This window comes from Cetorhinus maximus, chromosome 5 (genome assembly GCF_964194155.1).
Source record: "Cetorhinus maximus chromosome 5, sCetMax3.hap1.1, whole genome shotgun sequence".
Taxonomy (NCBI): Eukaryota; Metazoa; Chordata; class Chondrichthyes; order Lamniformes; family Cetorhinidae; genus Cetorhinus; species Cetorhinus maximus.
In genome coordinates this window covers 9,164,000-9,183,261 of record NC_135883.1, presented here as the reverse complement: position 1 = coordinate 9,183,261, position 19,262 = coordinate 9,164,000, and the positions used below count along the sequence as shown (strand labels likewise).

Sequence of the window (19,262 nt, the reverse complement as noted above, 5' to 3'; positions counted from 1 at the left end):
TAGCAAGTTTTCTAGACCATTGGTTTTAGTGAGTCCCGGCAGTTGTACCTTAGGCCAATGGCTAACAGCAAGAGATCCAGTTAGGGAACCCTGTAGCACTGCTGAAATATAGAAGTACCTAAGGAAACCTCTAAGGTTTCACAGGAGCGTTATAAAGCAAATTTTGGCACCAAGTCACTTAAGAAGACACTTGAACAGATGACCAAAAGCTTGGTCAAAGAGAAAGGCTTGAATGAGTGTCTCAAAGAACCAAAGAGAGGTAGAGAGGAGGAGATGTTTAGAAAGGGAATTCCAGAGTTTAGGCCCTAGCAGCTGAAGACACTGTCGCCATTAGCGGAGTGATTAAAATTGGAGATGCTTAAGAGGTCAGCATCTGAGAGCAGATACCTTGAAGTGTTGAGGCTTGAGGGGGTTTCAGAGATGCGGAGAGGCAAAGCCATGGACATGAGAATGAAAATTTAACATTTGAACACTTGTCTCCAGGTTGTTAGTGCAAGTCTCTGGATTATTAGTCCAATAACATTATCATTAAGCTATCATGCACATTGGAAGGTGATGTAGTCAGCCACATCAAAGGCAGCAGACAGGTTGAGAAGGATGAGAGGGGATAGTTTGCATTTTGTCAGGGGCCATACAGGATGTAAATTGTGACGTTGATAAGAGCTGTTTCTGTATTGTGGTAGGGGCAGAAACCTGATTGGAGGGATTCAAACATGGGCCAGAATATTGCTGTCGGCGTGCGGGGGCGGCCCAACACGCCGATGCGTAAAATGATGCACGATGACATCGGGCGTGCGTCCCGATGTCATCGAGCATCATCTAAATATTTTGTTCGGTGGGCGCTCGCCGGAGGCAGCTTCACACCCGCCGAACTGTCAACATCCTATTAAGGCCATTAAAAAAACTAATGAAACTTGTTAGCCACGCAGGTGAAGAGCCCAAGCAGCCTTCGCGTCTTTCAGGAAACCTCATCCACAGGCTTTATAAAATAATGAATTACATTTCGCACACTGTCACACGATGGGATATGTTTACATAATTTTCTTCTTCCTTTGTTAAAAAGTTTAACTATCAACGTAATCTCCCTGAGGCAGCTCAGTGAGGTTTCTGCGGGTGTGCACAAAAGAGCACAAGGCCCCGACTCTCCCTCCTCCCCACCAGCCCCCCCCCACCCCGCCCACACAGGTAGCGCTGAGCGCTACCGGCCGTGCGTCACACTGGGCGGGCATTAATTGGCCCGCCCACGTAAAATGGCAGCGCCCAGCCCGTCCGACATAGGGCAAGCTGCAGCCCATGGAGTTCCAGGAAAGGTGAGTTTGGCTTTGGATTTGGGAGGCGACGGCATGTTCAAGGATTTTGGAGAGAAAAGGGAGGTTAGAGATGGGCCAGCAGTTTTTAAGGATAGGGGGTCAAGAGTTTATTTTTTTTGAGAGGGGCGATGATGACAGATTTGAGGGAGAGGGCTACAGAACCTGAAGAGAGATAGCCACTAACAATACCAGTTAACATGGGAGCCAGGAAGAGAAGAAGGGTCATCAAAGGTTTGGTGGGAATAGGGTTGAGAGAGCAGAAGGAACACTGAAGTGTAAGACCCCCACAGGGAGACGGTCTCATACCGATGTTAAATAAGCCCAACCTAAGGAACACATTATGAACAATAGGAGTCCTCTAAACGACTAATAAAATACACCATCAGCTTAGTGAGATCAGAACAGGGACAGTTGGTTACATTCTATAACTTTTGGGCATTAGGCTGGTGATGTTTACTGATGTATTCTTTCTGTACACAGTCACGGATACAACATGTGGAGAGATCCTGTGAAACCTTCACAGTTGCTGACCAAACTTTGTAAAGAAGGGAAAGTAGATGGACCTCACTTCGGACCAGGAGGAAGAGTGAAGCTTGCTAATAGAATCTTTACAGGACCCACAGAGATTGAGGATGAAAATGGTATGAAAATAACAGTTTTGTCATTTGACCACTCGTGCCCTACCAAAGACCCTTTTGCCCTATCCCTCCCCTGCTTCCCCCAGGTTCTGCCGTTGTTTTAAAAGCTGTTCGCCTCTAGCGTTTTCCAGTTTAGATGAAATGTCATCGACCCGAAACATTGGGCAGATCTCCACCGGTTGGGCGGACAGCCCGAAGTCAGACGGGAGTGCATGACCCCGGCATGCACAGGCTGTGTCAGGACCTCCCCCCCGAACTTTATGGGCAGCAGCTAATTATTCAGAGGGCCGAAGGTTCAGGAGCACCACCAGTGGTTATTACCGAGGCAGATAGGGGAAAACAAATTAAAACCTTTGATGGGCCGAGCACTGGGGAAGAAACCTCTCCCACGAAATCGCTGGGGCCTCGAGGGGACTGCCTTCCTTGCATGTGGCCGCGTCTTTGCTTTGACAAACCTTTCCACCACCGCCCTCCACCCAACCCCCAACCCCCAACCCCTGCAGCCGCCGCTGGGAGGCCGCTTCCATTTGGCTGGGGGCTTCCTCACACAGTGGGGGGGGTTGCCGACAGCTTGTTAATATGGCTTTTAATGGAACCTTTTCAAGTGTAAATCAGCTGTTCACCTCCTAGGGGCGGTCAGTCTGTCCGGTTTCTGTCCCGCCATTCTTAAAATTCCCCAGTGGCAGGATATGGCTGGGGAGCCCATCTGACAGCTACCCATGATTTTACCAACCCTCCCCCCCCCACCCCGCCCAACCTCCCCCCCACCCTGCCCAACCTCCCCCCCACACTGCCCAACCTCCCCGCCACCCCGCCCAGCCTCCCCCCACCCTGCCCAACCTCCCTCAAACCCCACCCAACCCTGCCCAACCACCCCCCCATCCCGCCCAACCTCCCTCCCCCCCCACCCTGCCCAACCTCCCCCCAACCCTCCCCCCCAACCCGCCCAACCTCCCCCCCATCCCGCCCAACCTCCCTCCCATCCCACCCAACCTCCCTCCCACCCCACCCAACCTCCCCCCCACCCCACCCAACCTCCCCCCCACCCCGCCCAACCTCCCCCCCACCCCGCCCAACCTCCCTCCCACCCCACCCAACCTCCCCCCCACCCCACCCAACCTCCCCCCCACCCCACCCAACCTCCCTCCCAGCCTCCTGGGGCCAGTAAAATTCAGCCCGTTAACTCTGTTTCTCCCTCCGCAGATGCTACCTGACCTACCGAGCGTGCCAGCATTTTCTGTTTTTATGCGGGGTTTCCAACATCTGCAGTATTATGCTTTTTGTATTTTGATAATTGAGATGATATGTCTCATATATAACATAATGTTTAAGATATAACTTCTGAATTTGTGCCATGGGTCACTAGGGTATGAATGTTTAGGGCATTATTCTGAATGTCTCATCCTGCTGCTTCAGCAGAGGTGTTTATTTATATTTAAATAGTCTTTGCACCTCTACTAAAATAATGAAGGAAGGAACTTCTTGCCATTACAGTGAATATTCACACTCTCGTCCTGTTGTGTTTCATTTCAGCGCTATGAAGTTTGAAGCTTGAGTAATCCATTTTGGTTCTGGATTCATTCTAATTCACTAGCCCATGAGTATTGTATGGGATTTTATTTCAGGTTGTAATATAGATTATTCTGAATTATTGGTGTAAGCGTGTGGCAGCCATGAGGATGGAAGGGTGTAGAAGTCCTGGATTGTGGAATTTTTCCTGTTTTGTACACGTAACAATGTTCTCATTCTGGAAGTGTTAATGTTTTATTTTTTTTTAAATATAGACCGACATGTGTTCAGTTCCCCCAATATGCGCAGCGGCCAGCTGTGGGCCTTCAGCAGCACTGCAGCCTCATCAATTTACCCCCGAAGAATATTTAGAACCGACATTTGGAAGTGTAGTCAGTGTAACTTGACTGACCTTTTTCATTTCTCCTAATCAGGGGCAAAGAAAGAGACCGACGAGCATTTATCCCTAATTGTTCTACACCACTGGGGGGATGTGCCACGGGTCGGCTGCGAGTTGGTTCCTGAACATGTGGAAACCAGGCCTCTGCTAAACCCTGAGAAACCAGGCATCGAGCAGGTACAGAAAATGAGGCGTGAAGAAGGTGTTGGGGAAAAAACTGTGCGGGATAATTTTATAAGCGTGCTCCCAGCCTTGCCTACCTAGAGTGCATATCAAAAATTGGAAAGCCATAGACTACGGACAGAATCTTCTGATACGGTGTGCAGGGGTGGGCCCCGCTCGCCGACACATAATATGACGCGTGGTGATGTCGGGCGCGTGTCCCAACGTCACCGCGCGTCATTCGGATCTTCAGTTCGGCGGGCACGCACCAGAGTCGGCTGTGCGCCTGCCGATCTGTCAAAGGCCTGTTAAGGCCATTTATCAACTAATTGAAGTACTCATCAGGGCTGCCCGTCCAACCTTATGGTGGGCGGGGGGGCAGGCGAAGAGCCCAGGCGGCCTTCGCATTTTTCATAGAACCTCATCCACGGGCGGGATGAGGTTTCATGAAGGGTTTATAACCTTAACAAAAATTTTTATTAAAATTCATAGACATGCCCCAGCTCATGCAACACTGTCACATGAGGGGACATGTCTGAATAATTTATTTTATTCTTTTTCTCAATTTTTCACAATCAAGTTAATCTCCCTGAGGCAGCTCCGTGCCTGGGTGAGATTTCTGCGCTCTTTCATTCTTTTGGGAGATTTTTGCCCAAAGGAGCGCAGGCCCCGACTCTCCCTCCTCCACCCACCACCCCCCCACCCGCCCGCACAGGTAGCCTTGAGCGCTTCCGGGTGTGCGTCACGCTGGGCGGGCCTTAATTAGCCCGCCCACGTAAAATGGCGGCGGGGCACCCACTCCCGCCCAGCCCGCCCGACGGGGGAGAAAATTCTCCCCTACGATTTTCTAATCAGAATGGGTTGGAAATTTGTGAACAGCATCCACTCAAATTTCAATCGCACGCTCTCAGCAGCCAAAACTCCCCATCAGGACCATAGATAACAGAGCGGAGTTTGAAGTTTGATTCCTATTTAGGGGAAATTTTAGTTTTGTTAATCAGGAATCTAAACCCAACCTGATTCAGCTCTGTGCTTTGGGTCAGATTTCTAGCAGGGAGCTGTGGCTTTCAAAGAATCCATGAATAAAGCCTATGATTGATACCAATTGATATTGTGAATTAAATGTCCAAAATAACTCCATGGAAAGAGCGCCACAACCTTCAGACTAAAGACGGAACAGCAATGTTTTGTTCACATCCCTACGGGAAGAACAAACAGTGCCAGTTAGTGGTCACAATCGTGAAGAATCACTCATGTGACATCAGTGAAGTTTGTGCACTTTGACGTGACTGTTGTTACCTTGGCAAATGTCAGGGGTGGGGGCGTGGCCTTCAGCTGAGGACTAATCTGCATTGATAAGCAATGGACCAATAACTAAACAGGGGAGGCGGTGGCATAGCGGTATTGTCACTGGTCTAGTATTCCAGAGACCCAGAGTAATGCTCTGGGGACCTGGGTCTGAATCCTGCCATGGTGGATGGTGAAATTCGAATTCAATATAAATCTGGAATTAAAAGTCTGATGAAAGGATTGTTGTAAAAACCCACCTGGTTCACTAATGCCCCCTTAGGGAAGGAAACCTACCACCCTTACCTGGTCTGGCCTACACGTGTGATTCCAGACCCACAGCAATGTGGTTGACTCTTAAATGCCCTCTGAATGAGGGATAGGCAATAAACGCTGCCCTAGCCAGGGATGCCCACAAACCAAGAATAAATTTAAAAATAGATATGAAATTCTAATTAATCTCTAGAGCCTGCTGATTTTACTTGTATAAAACTTAAAACTCTACAAAGCAGGCAGCAGCGCAAAGCTGGTGGAGCCCTGCTTTATATACGTATGTCAGCTTCCAACTACAATTCTTACTGCTGGCCTGAGCAGGAAAGCCACTGCAGCTTTCCTGTCAGGTGAAGGCAATGGGAAGAGGAACTTGAAGCCGAAAGAGATTCAAGCAGATAGGCCGGAATCTTACCTTGACTGTGCTGGCCTGTGTCCGACCCAAACGCATATGTGAAATTGTGCAAAATGACGCCGGGCGCGCGTCCCGACATCAGCACGCACGCAAGCAATATTGAGGTCGGCTGGCGCGCAGAGGAGTCGGAGCAGCGTCCGCCGACAATTAAAAGGCCAATTAAGGCCTTTAAAAACCCCTATTGTCCACAATTTTAAGCTGCCCGTGCGATTTCGCGCTCATCGCATGGGCAAAACAGGCAGGCGGGCAACCCGTTTTTAACAAAACCTCATCCAAGGTGGGATGAGACGTCCGGGGTGAAATACGATAAAAGAAATGATATCTGGGGACTGATGCTTTTTGAGTTCTGCCGTCAGGCGCTTGAACGTGCCGCATAGACACAATTCGTTGCACTTTTTTTCATCTCATTTTAATTTGTCCAGGTCTGCAGCTCCCCGAGGCAACTCCGCAGCAGGTGTCTGCCTTCAGGGAGCCCGCTAGAAGTGCCCACCTGCACCCGCACCCTCACTTTTGTCAGCACCTGCCCTGTTCCTACCCCTTGGCAGCGCTGAGGCTTTTTCAGCGCGCGTTTTACACCGGCTGGCCAATGAATGGTCAACCAGCATGAAATTGGATCACAGCTGGAAGTGCACTCAGCGTCCGCTTTCGGGCCCGCCAACTTGGCGCGCACGCCAAATGTGAAATTTGGGCCATAATCTGTTAGTTTGCTGGTGGGCTCAGGAGAAGTAGGAGCACTCAGCCATGCCCCACAAGGAAAGCTTAGTCCTTCACCACCAGGGGCCCCACTTTCCTAATGCAAAGCCAGCCCCAACACTGGAGATTTCATGGAGAATTTTTGCAGTTTACAAATTACAAATAATTAATCTGAAATTTACTTTTTGCACAATTTTCAGGGTCGCATTGAATTGTTCGTTGACATGTTTCCAAAGGATATGCCTGCACCAGGAGCACCAATTGACATATCACCACGGAAACCAAAGAAGTAAAGTATTTCTCATACACTATAACGAATTTAACTCAGTACAACTGCTCTTTTAATGCATATTTGATCGCATCTTTACAATATTCTTCTTTTGTTGCTGTTTCTGCAATAACACATTTATCTCCAGGAGTTCATAAAAGTCACTTGAAAAGGAAGTCGATTGACATCAATAATCTGGTGTAATGGCTGTTCAGCGCATTATACTTCAGGCTCAACTTGAACAGAATAAATTCTTGTTTGTTTTAATTTCTAATCGTTAATAAGGTTATTTAATTCCCTGGAATCCAGGTCTAAGCATATAGTTTTTCAATTTGAGAGAGATAAGCAAGAGAGTAAGAGAGTCTTGGAGTAGAATCGACACCACAGACAATGACAGATATAGGTCATTTCCTCCCCATAGAAAGGGAGCTCAGTAATTGTCATAAGGACAACACTGTTTATTTTTTCTAATATGTTCCTACGGTGATTGCAACCAAGGGCTTTAAACTGGGATGGATTTCATCCAGTTTGCCTTTTCTGTTGAGATAAATGTCTCCCTTCTCTTTCATTTGGATATTGGTTTCACAAGCTTGTCAAATGACAACAGCTTTTGTTTTTGTTTGGTAGCTAGTATCCTCCCGACTACTATCTCTTCATTTCCCACACCTTGGTTTGGAATAGGGATGAGCATATTCCCCACCCATTCTAACAAAAATTAACTAACTTTGGATCTATTCAAACAGATCTGCAATCAGTCCAGCTCTGATACTTTGGCTATGGTTGCCCCTGTTCATTTTTTTGTAAATGACAATGCACTTGATTTAAAAATCTCTGAATCTGCAGAATAGATTCCCATAAACTACGGAATATTTTGTTCTGAACAATGTGCATTTATAAGTATCTTGTGTATCCTGCCGTCTAGAGCTTGTGATATCTTTGCAGGACAGGAAAGAGACAGTGTGCCGCATGTAAAATCAAGTGCCAACTAAAACTAGTTTATTCTGGTTTGACTATATATATATACATACACAAATAGTCACAAGAGGGTGCTATTACACTATTACTCCATTCATTTAATGAGAAAATTACACAATGTTTAAATTCTATACAACTTATGTACATTTTTTGGTTTTTATTTTGATTTTCATACTTGGATCCATCTGTGCCTGAGTCTGAGGAGGTTTTCTCCAACAAAGACTGATTTTTCCCTTGACCTTCAATTGAAATTTCCACTTTATCAGACATGTCTGTCTGACTCTGACTCAGATCCAAACTAGGTTCAGATACAACTTGTGTTGGAGTAACTATTGGTACTCTACACATATCCCAGCTATCCAATTCATCAGACTCATTCTTCCCAACTCCCTTCTTCTTCATGAACCTCTAAAGGTAAAACATAATCTATATGTACAAACCTAACTTTTCCACTAGCAGGTGCCTTGACCAAATAGGTGCGAGGACCACATATTTTCATGACTCTTAATGGTAACTACTTCAACCACTTGTGATGATGTTCATTCAACTTCTGGTTCAGACTTCTTTCTCTCAATCTACCCCTATCATGACTCTATTTCTGGAAAAACTCAGCAGGTCTGGCAGCATCGGCGGAGGAGAGCACAGTTGACATTTCGAGTCCTCATGACCCTTCAACAGAGTTCTGTTGAAGGGTCATGAGGACTCGAAACGTCAACTGTGCTCTCCTCCGCCAATGCTGCCAGACCTGCTGAGTTTTTCCAGGTATTTCTTTTTCTGTTTTTGTTTTGGATTTCCAGCATCCACAGTTTTTTGCTTTTATGACTCTATTTCTGCCTGGTTTGTTTCTCTTCTATTGACTGTGCTAACTGTGGCTTCGGCAATAAAAACCTCATCCTAGGATGTCTTCTAAGAAACAATTCAGCTCGTGTTCTGCCAATAATATTGTGAGGTTTGTCATGATAAATGAATAAAACATTTGCCAGTTTGTGATTCAAAGACCACTGACATTTCTTCCAATTTGCATCTAACATTTGCTTAACAAGAACATACTTAATAGTTTGTACTATGTGCTCTGCTGCTCCATTTGAAACAGGGTGATACAGTGGAACTTGAATGTGTTTTACCCCATTCATTCTCATGAAATTTACAAACTCTTCTGAGCAAAACTGAGGTGCGTTGTTGGATACAATTCCCTCTGGAAAACCATAAGCAGCAAACAAACTACACAAAATATCTAGAGTTTTGCTGGTTGTTGTTCAATTCATCAGAAACCTCTGGACCCACTTTGAATGACTATCTATCACAATGAATAGCAGTTACCCTTCAAATTCTGCAAAATCTATGTGCAGCCTCTGCCACACGCTAGCTGACCATTTCCATGGTTGCAAAGGTACCAATGGTGGCTTCTTTTCTATAGCCTGACATACTCTCACCGTTTCACTCTGTCTTCCATGTTCTTATCTAACTCTGGCCACCAAGGATGGCTTCTTGCTGGACTCTTTGTCAAGTTCACCCTGAGGGGTTGATCATGAAGCTCATACAGCAACTGTGATCTGTATCTTTCAGGAGATACAACTCTAGCTCCCCGCATAACACAACCTTTATCAATGGACAAATGATAAAAAATGGTTTGATTTCTCACCCCAGTCTCTGTGTTGGCCGTCGGTTTGTGATGTAGTTATCTACCTTTACCAATACAGGGTCCCTACAATTCTTTGACCGATGTCATCTGTTATGACTGGCAACTCATCTACAAGTGAAAAAAAAATACATTTTCCCTGTTGGGCTCTGGCTCTTTACCTCTGAGGAGGATGGTAATCTAAAAATCAGATCAACATTACAATGATCTTCCCCTTGTTTGTACTGGATGTCGTATTGATAAACAGACAGAATCAAAGCCCTTCTCTGCATTCAGGTTGCAGTTGAAGTGGATACTGGATACTTCAGGATACAAAATAGCCATCAGTGGCTTACGATCAATTTTGATTGTGAAACAATGACCATCTATGTATTTATGAAACCTTCTCACTCCAAAAATCAAAGACAATGCTTCAAGTTCTATCTGGGCATAATTCTGCTCACTGGCACTGAGGGTGGTGCACAAGGCAAATGCAGTCGGTCTCTCCTCACCATTATACAACACTTGTGAGATCAAACCACCTACTCTGTACGGAGAGGCATCACATGCTAGCCTAATCTTTTTGCATAGTTAGGAATGTACAAGCATTGTACCATCTACCAATTTACTTTCTCACAACCAGAATGCTCTGTCATACTGCCTTGTCCAGTTCCATGGAACACCCTTCCTCAAGAGTTCATTCAATGGGTGCAATAAGGTTGCCAAATTTGGAATGAATTTACCACAGTAATTCACCAAACCCAAAAAGGTCTGAGCTCAGAGATATTCTGAGGGTGTGAAGCATTTCTTATTGCTTGAACCTTACTCTTGGTTGGATGTAACCCATCTTTGTCTGCCCTGTAACCTAATGTTCTACAGAGTTTTGAAACATTTCGCATTTATGTGCCTTCACCTGAACTCTATACTTTTCCAAATGTTGGAGCACCCTTTTCAGCCTGTCATCATGGGCCTGCCTGTTTGGAGCTGAGATACATATGTCATCCAAATGGCACACTGCTCCCTGAGTTCCTTGCAAGATTTAGTTTATTACCCCTTGAAAAATTCCAGGGGCTGAAGAAGCACCAGCGGCAGACGATGAAACTGAAATAGATCCATGTACTACCACTATAGGAGTAGCTCAATTACTCTGTTCTACTTTAAAGATAATAGCCCAGAACTTCAGATCTCTGCATGATCGTACTCCGGAAGTACCTCCAAGATACGTTGGGGGACCCCTCTGAAGTCCCCATTCACTGACTACGAGGGAATTGCCCAGGAAGTTTGAGCCCCTAATGGGCAATTACCCTGCATCTAGAACCATCGAAAACCCTGAGTTAAAGTTGGAGACTTTGGATGGTTCAAACTCACTTATCAGAATAGTTACCCAGGAAAAGTCAGGTAGAATTAAAACCAGTTCGAACTCCTGGGTAACTATACTGCTAAAACACTTCCTCCAACTCCCCATTGGACCCAACTCCCCGATTGGACCTCCCTGACCACCTACCACCGCACCCCCTCCGGACCACCCCCGACTACCCGCCCAGCCCACCTACCCGCCCAATCCACTATCACCCTGACCCCCTCCAACTACCCTATGACCCCCTCCCCCAACCCAACCACCCCTGACCCACTATCTGCACTGACCCCCAGATTACCCCCTGACCCCAGACTATGCCCCCCCCCCGACTGGACTGCACCTCCTGACCTGACACCCGCCAACCACACAACTACCCCCCGACACCTCAACTACCCCCTGAACCTCTACTACCCCCTCTGACCTCTCAACTAACCCCAGACCCACTACTCCCCAGCCCCACCTCCCCAACTCGCCCTATCCCCTCACCACTTACCTTACACACTTACTTTCTCTCCATAGCTTGTCTAAGTGGCTTTGGGACATTTAAACTTAGCAGAATATGGCAGCTAGTGCCAGAAAAAGGGGTTGTGGCTCGCTTCCCCGACACTGCTGCATTACCAAAGGAAGGACTCCCGGACAAGTACCCTCTGCAATCCTGAGGAGGACTGGTTCAGAAGGCTGGGCGAGAAACGTGGAGCTCCAGTGCAATCTAAGAGAATAGGAGCTGAATGGCAATCCGACAGTGATTGCTACCTCTCGGAAGATTCGGCCCCAAGTCCTCAGGCTCAGTTCTTGCTCTACTTTCTCTTTTAGAGCATAGGGCACTGGACAACGCCTGCAATAAACTGGCCCTGTGTTGCTCTCAATGCGCACATTATATCCTTGAATCAGTTTGCTAGTTTCACTAAATACCTGAGAGTACTTTGTCCCGCAATCTGACCCACGGTGCTCTCTTGGAATTCTCCAAGATTACTATGAATGGACAGCTTTTTCAAAGCTATAATAAGGTCGCCAGTGTCCTCGCCGGACAACTGATTCATTGTTCCAAACCAACAGCCTACAGCAATCTCTAACAGCTTGTCACTGCAGTACTGCTCAGGCTTACACAGAATGTGTGCCAGTAGCAAGCCTTTTGGCGTTAGTGAGGTGAGCAAATTCTTGAGTGTTTCATACATTCCTGGGCCTGCTTCCATCAAAAAGATCACCCTTTTCCTTTTCCCCACTGCCTAATTAACAGCCAGGTTATCAGCAACATGGAGGATATTATTAGCAGTGAAAGATATCTATAGCCAGTCCACATACGCACAGGAAAACTCTCAATCAGGACTATACTCTCCCAGTCACCCGATAATACCTGTGGATTCAGCCATCTTCAAAGGTCAGTCCACCCACATGTACAGTCTTTTCACTAAGACTGGATTTTTAAAACTATTTCTTAGCAAATAAAAAAACTCACAACTCTTATACTGATTTGCAGAAAGCCTCTCCAACCAAATTTGTTCCATCCACAATCCCGCCTCATTGCCAGTCTCTGATATTTTTGCAGGGCAGATAAGATATCAGAGAGCTGTATCCGTAGCAACAAAGGTTGTGGATGTCAAAAAATACACAGAAAAATGTTACAATTCCATTTCCTGATGATCCAGTGCAAGAAGGAGATATCTGTTATCAAGATGGTCTGGGGGATCGTATATATAAGCAATCCTGATTATCTAGTTAGGTAAGGGTAGAAATTTATGTGTTGCCATATATTGCTTCAGCTTTAGCTGCCTGAATTTATACACAGTGACGCCAAATTCCAAATGTTTAATTCCCAGTTAAACATCTTAAGTTAATTAAACTGGAGTGCTGTTTTTGGATGCAGTCGAATGTTTCAGTTGGAGTTTGGTGACTAAGAGAGTTTAAGATTTAAGTCAATGGTTAAATTCTATCTAATGTCTAGTCTTTCTTTAATTTAGCAATTAACTAAAAGTTGTTGTTAAGGTTGGAAGAAGGTGAGTTTTAGTCCAGCCTTAAAACAGGGCTCACACAGGCTCTGCTTAAAGCTGCAACTAGTTAATTAGATAACTGGCTTAATCAGGTTTCCAGAGGCTAAGTTCAGAGAGTATAAAAGTAGACTATCTTATAGTGCTGACTTTGTCTGCCCTGGGGTGCTGTTTTTGGCTGCATTAGAGTGCTTCAGTTGGGGTTTGGTGACTGAAGGAGTTCGGTGAGGAGGGAGGAGGCACTCCTTTCTTTTTCTACCTTTCCTCAGAAAGAAGAGCGGCAGCTCAGAACCTGGTGAGTAAATTAGAAAAGTGTAGTATTTTTAAACAAGTTGCTATACTTGGATTTAACTGCAGAAGCACCAGGAATAAGGGAAATTTAGGATCAATATAATAAAGTAATATAAATAATCCAAAGTAGAATAAAGTTAACATAAGGGAAGCAGGGTTAAGACATGGCAGGGCAGCTCAGTCAAGCGGAATGCGTGTCCTGTAATATGTGGGAAGTCATGGACGCTACCGGTGTCCTAGCTGCCCACATATACAGGAGGTGCTGTCAACTGCAGAAACTTGAGCTCCGGGTTTCAGAGCTTGAGCAGCAGCTGGAGTCACTGTGGTGCAAAGCAAGGCTGAGAGCTACATGGATAGCACGTTCAGAGAGGTGGTCACACTGCAGCTTAAGGGCCTGGAGACAGGGAGGGAATGGGTGACCATCAGGCAGTCCAAGAGAAGTATGCAGGCAGTGCAGGAGTCCCCAGGGGGTCCCACTCACAAATCAGCTCTCCGTTTTGGCAGCTGGTGAGAGTGCTAGTTCCTCAGAGGAGTGCAGTCAGAGCCAAGTTTGTGGCACCACGAGCTGCTCGGCTGTACATGAAGGGAGGAAGAAGAAAGGAAGAGCTGTAGTTATAGGGGACTCATTGGTTAGGAGAGCAGACAGGCATTTCTGTGGCCATAGACGTGACTCCAGGATGTTGCCTCCCTGGTGCCAGGGTTAAAGATGCCACAGAGTGGCTGCAAGACATTCTTTATGGGGAGCGGGATCAGCCAGAGGTCATGGTCTACATTGATATCAATGACTTAAGTAGGAAGGGGGATGTAGCCCTGAAATCAGAATTTAGGGAGCTAGGTAGAAAATTAGCCAGCAGGATCTCAAAAGTAGTAATCTCCAGATTGCTCCCAGTGCCACGTGCCAGTGAGTACAGAAATAGGAGGATAAGGGGTATGACTGCGTGCCTGGAAAGATGGTGCAGGAGGGAGGGTTTTAGATTCCTGGGGCACTGGGACTGGCTCTGGGGGAGATGGCACCTGTACAAGCTAGATGGGTTGCACCTGAACAGAGCCAGGACTGAGTTCCTTGTGGGAAATTTTGCTAATGCTGTTGGGAGGGCTTTGAACTGCCTTGGTAGGGTGTCAGACCCAAGAAAAAATATTAGAGAGGAATACCAGGGTACACAAAATATTGGGAGGGACAGATAGCACTAGTATAGAGAATAGTAGGTTAATAGGTAAAGTCGGAGCAAGGGAGAAAGTGACAAAATCTAAATCTGCATTACTATGCATGTATGTGAATGCACAAAGTATAGTAAATAAGATTGGGGAGTTACAGGCGCAGATTGCCATGTGGAAATATGATGTTGTGGCGATAACAGAGACCTGTCTCAAGGAAGGGCAGAACTGGGTGTTAAATGTCCCCAGTACAAGGTGTTCAGAAAAGATAGGAAAGGAGGAGGGGTGGCGATATTGGTTAAGGAGAGCATTGCAGATGGAGAAAGGGGGTGTCCCAGGGTGTTCAAGGATAGAATCAATTTGGCTCAAGTTAAAGAGCAAAAAGGATGCAATTACATTGCTCAGTGTAGTCTATAGACTGCCAACTAGTGAGAAGGAATAGACGAACAAATCTGCAGGGAAATTACACAAGAGATGCAGGCACTATAGAGTAGTTATAGTGGGGGGGCTTTAATTACCCCAATGTAGACTGGGACAGCGGTAGTGTAAAGGGCGGAGAGAGGAAAAAGTTCCTAGATTGTGCTCAGCAGAATTTTCTACAGCAGCATGTGTCCAATCCAACAAGCAAAGACTCACTCTGTTTGGTTTTTGGAAATGAGGTGGGCCAAGTAGATCAAGTGTCAGTGGGGGTACATTTAGGAGACAGTGATCATTGTACTGTATGTTTTAAGATGATGATAGAAAAGGACGATAGGCAATCCAGAGTAAGATTAATTAACTGGACAAGAGCCGATTTCAATGGGGCAAGAATGTAGCTGGGCCGGATAGACTGGAACAAAGGATTGGCAGGAAAAACTGTAGCTGAAAAATGGGCCACCTTCAAAAAATAATTGGTTCGGGTACAGTCAAGATATATTCCATCGAAAAGGAAAGGCAGGACTAACAAATCCAGAGCTCCCTGGATGAAAAAGGAGATTAAAATTAAAATAAAGAAGAAAAAGTGCACTTATGTCCGGTAGAAAATACAATTGGGAACCAAGAGGAATACAGAAGGTTCAGAGGGGAGGTGAAAAAGCATATTAGAGATGCAAAGAGGGATTATGAGAAAAGACTGGCAGCTAACATAAAGGGGAATCCCAAAGTCTTCCTTTTACTATTTATATGTTTATAGGTGGTAAAAGGAGGACTAGGGCCGATTAGGGACCTAAAAGGAATTTACACATGGACGAAGGGGCCATGGCTGAGGTATTAAATGAACACTATGCATCCGTCTTTAGCAAGAAGGTAGATGCTACCCAGACCATGGTGACAGACAAGGAAACTCTGTCTCTAGAAGGGTTCAGAATTGACAAGGAGAAGTGATGAATAGACTGTCGTTACTTAAAGTTGACAAGACACCAGGACCAGATGAGATGCATCCAAGGATATTGAAGGAAGTGAGAGTAGAAATTTCAGGGGTACAAACCATCATCTTTCAGTCTTCCCTAGACTTAGGGGAGGTGCCAGAGGACTGGAGAATTGCAAACATTTCGCCATTGTTCAAAACAGGTTGTAAGGATAAGCCCAGCAACTACAGACCAGTCAGTTTAACTTCAGTGGTGGGCAAGATTCTAGAAACAATTATTTGAGATAGAATTAGCAGTCATATGGAAAAATATCGGTTGATAGCAAAAAGCCAGCATGGATTTCTAAAGGGGAAATTGTGTTTAATTAAAGTGCTGGAGTTTTTTGAAGAGGTAACAGAAAAGGTTGATGAGGGTAATGCCATTGATGTGGTGTACATGGACTTTCAAAAGGCATTTGACACAGTGCCACACAACAGACTTGTGAGAAAAGTTATTGCTCATGGAATAAAAAGGACAGTAGCAACGTGGATATAAAATTGGCTGAAAAATAGGAAGCAGAGAATAATGGTCAATGGATATTTTTCGGGCTAGAGGAAGGTTTGTAGTGGAGTTCCCCAGGGGTCGGTATTGGGACCCTTGCTTTTCCTGATATATATTAATGATCTAGATCTTGGTGCACAGGGGACAATTTCAAAATTTTCAGATGAAAAGAAGCTTAGGAGTGTTGTGAACTGTGAGGAGAACGGTGTGGAACTTCAAGAGGACGTAGACAAGTTGGTGGAGTGAGCAGATAGGTGGCAGATGAAGTCCAATGCAGAGAAGTGTATAGTGACGCATTTTGGTAGGAAGAACATGGACAGATAATATAAAATAAGGGGTGAAATTTTGTAGGGGGTGCAGCAGCAGAAAGACTTGGGTGTATATGTGCATAGATCATTGAAGGTGGCAGGACAAGCAGAGAGAGCAGTTAATAAAGCATATATCCTGGGCTTTATTAATAGGGGCATAGAGTACAAGAGCAGGGAGGCTATGCTGAATTTATATAAGACACTCGTTAGACCTCAGCTGGAGTATTGTGTACAGTTCTGGGCACCACATTATTAAAAAAATGTGAACACACTGAAGATAGCGCAGAAGAGGTTAACAAGAATGGTTCCAGGGATGAGAAACTTCAGCTATGAGGATAGATTGGAGAGGTTGGGACTGTTCTCCTTGGAGAGAAGAAGGCTAAGAGGAGATTTGATAGAGTTGTTCAAAATCATGAGGGGGCTGGACAGAGTAGATAGGGAGAAGCTGTTCCTGCTTGTAAAAAGATCAAGAACAAGAGGGCACAGATTTAAAGTGATTGGCAAAAGAAACAAATGTGAGGTGAGAAAAAACTTTTTCACACAACAAGCAGTTCAGGTCTGGAACGCACTTCCTGGAAGTGTGGTGGAGGCAGATTCAATTGAGGCATTCAAGAGGGCATTAGATGATTATTTGAATAGAAACAATGTGCAAGGATACAGGGAAAAGGCAGGGCAATGGGACTAGGTAATAATGCTCATTTGGAGAGCTGGTGCAGACATGATGGGCCGAATGGCCTCCTTCTGTGCCATTAAAATTCTATGATTCTGTGAAACCATCTATCCACTGGACCTAAATATACGGTAAAATATTGTCTGTGTCTCCAGGACTGATTTTGCTTGAAGGAATCATAAGCAAATGAACTTAGAGAATGATCCTGTTGGTGTGCTATCTTCATTTTAAGGACTCTCATTTGGGGGTGGGTGAGGGGGTTGAAGGGGAAATGCGGATAAGTGTACATTCTGATATAGCTGTTAGAGAGGAAGGAAATGAATTATAATCCATTATAGCATTCAATTTACATCCATTTCTATAATGTGTTTTCGACTACCTGGAACATTGACTTTCCAGAAACTGGGAAATGTTTGTTCTCCACTAGGATTGATGAACTTCAATGAGCACCCATGTCCTCTGGATCTTTCCTTACATTCTGAGCTGGTTTAAAAGACCACTTTGCACTTCTAGAGAGTGAAGTTCAACTCCACCTCAAGAATGGACAATCATCCATTCCTAGCAATCGAAGTTCAAGAAAAATCAGTTTATGGTAATTGAGTGTTCAGTACCTGGGTGCTGGTATCAATCCATATTCAGTCAGTGTCACACTCAATCATTACTAATATATTTTATATGAGGAACTTTCAATCTGTAGCTCCACCAATCACTTTTCTATGGTTTAATTTGTAGTTGCAGTGTGGAGACATTTACTTGCATATTGTTTCTAACAAAAAGACGAAAAAACACTAAAATATTTCAAATTTCCAAGTATTGGAGTAGCGTCAAGACTATTTTTCAAGCAGTATAGATAATCTCTGCTCTTTAATTCTTCACTGATACTTTATTGCTTTAAATATGACTTCCTTTATTTTATCAAAGCCTCACCCACCGCGTTCAATAAAACTAGATTGGGAACTCAACTTTCCTATGTATTGATTGGTGTGTTCTGGTAACTGCTGAACAACAAAGTAACTAAAATATTAAAGTTTAACGTTGATGCTTTAATGTTGATGTAACTGTAAAAGTACCAATGAAACAAATGATCAATTTTACTGTTATTGCCTGTTTCCTGTGCTTTCATGTTTAAGTTTTTTCTGTTGTTGTGGAGCCCAATAAGTAGAGTAGTTCAGTACTGTAAGAAAGTGGTTACAAGAAATTGATAACAAGTACACTTTAGAGGCACTTTGATAATGTTTTTGTAGCACACCCTATTTCAGTTTCAAAATTTGTTCTTTGTTCCTTTGGCTACTTCCCTGCAAGAAATCCATCCATAGTTTTTATTTGCAATGAAAACAATAGAATCTCTGTTGCGTGTGCCAAGTTAACACTGACTGGAGAGAATGCAAAAGGTGTGTTATGCATTCAGTATTATTTGTGCCTCAGCATCTCACCTTGTCTTCCTTCCTCCTTGCCAGATATGAGCTTAGAGTGATAGTTTGGAATACAGATGAGGTTATCTTGGAAGACGATGATTACTTCACTGGAGAGAAATCTAGTGACATTTTTGTCAGGGGGTATGTACAACTGTGTGACCTGTGTTGGGGTTGTGAAGTGTTTTTTTTTCTAATTCCTCTTTGTTTGTTGTTAACCAGTTATGAACTGCGTGTTATTATTTGGAACACTGATGACGTTGTTCTTGAAGATGATGCTTTCATGACAGGAGAGAAGATGTCAGACATCTATGTCAGGGGGTAATGATACCATTGCACGGCTCATTCCCCTCTATGCTGAGCAATCATTCATATCTCATCTTACATTTCTGTAACATAGCTATTAGCAATTGCATTTAACTGCATTTCAAATCCATACCAAACATATTTCTGGTTCCTTGCACAATTTTTTTTGAAGTGCAATGCAATATCCTGCATGAAGAAAAATTATGAAATAGCCCCTTAAAACCAAAAATGTCTTTTTGTTTGGAAATCATTCTTGTAAAACCCTGCAACCATCTGAATAGTTCTAGCTTTTTGATTGAGTAATTGGCTTAGAGTTGAGGATCAGGTCTGATGCATGACCAACCAGC

At 44.6% G+C, this 19,262-nt stretch overlaps 1 protein-coding gene across 4 annotated transcripts in view; it reads left to right on the top strand.

The window, feature by feature from the left end:
- The window catches only part of otofa (otoferlin a), a 470,909-nt gene that overhangs the window by 408,097 nt on the left and 43,550 nt on the right, over positions 1–19,262 (top strand). For all 4 annotated transcript variants that reach the window (XM_078541508.1, XM_078541509.1, XM_078541506.1 and 1 more), the window contains 4 exons: positions 1,791–1,951; positions 3,892–4,034; positions 6,885–6,973; positions 18,655–18,753. In XM_078541508.1, the coding sequence (XP_078397634.1) occupies positions 1,791–1,951; positions 3,892–4,034; positions 6,885–6,973; positions 18,655–18,753 (492 nt within the window). The remainder of the gene's footprint in view (positions 1–1,790; positions 1,952–3,891; positions 4,035–6,884; positions 6,974–18,654; positions 18,754–19,262) is intronic.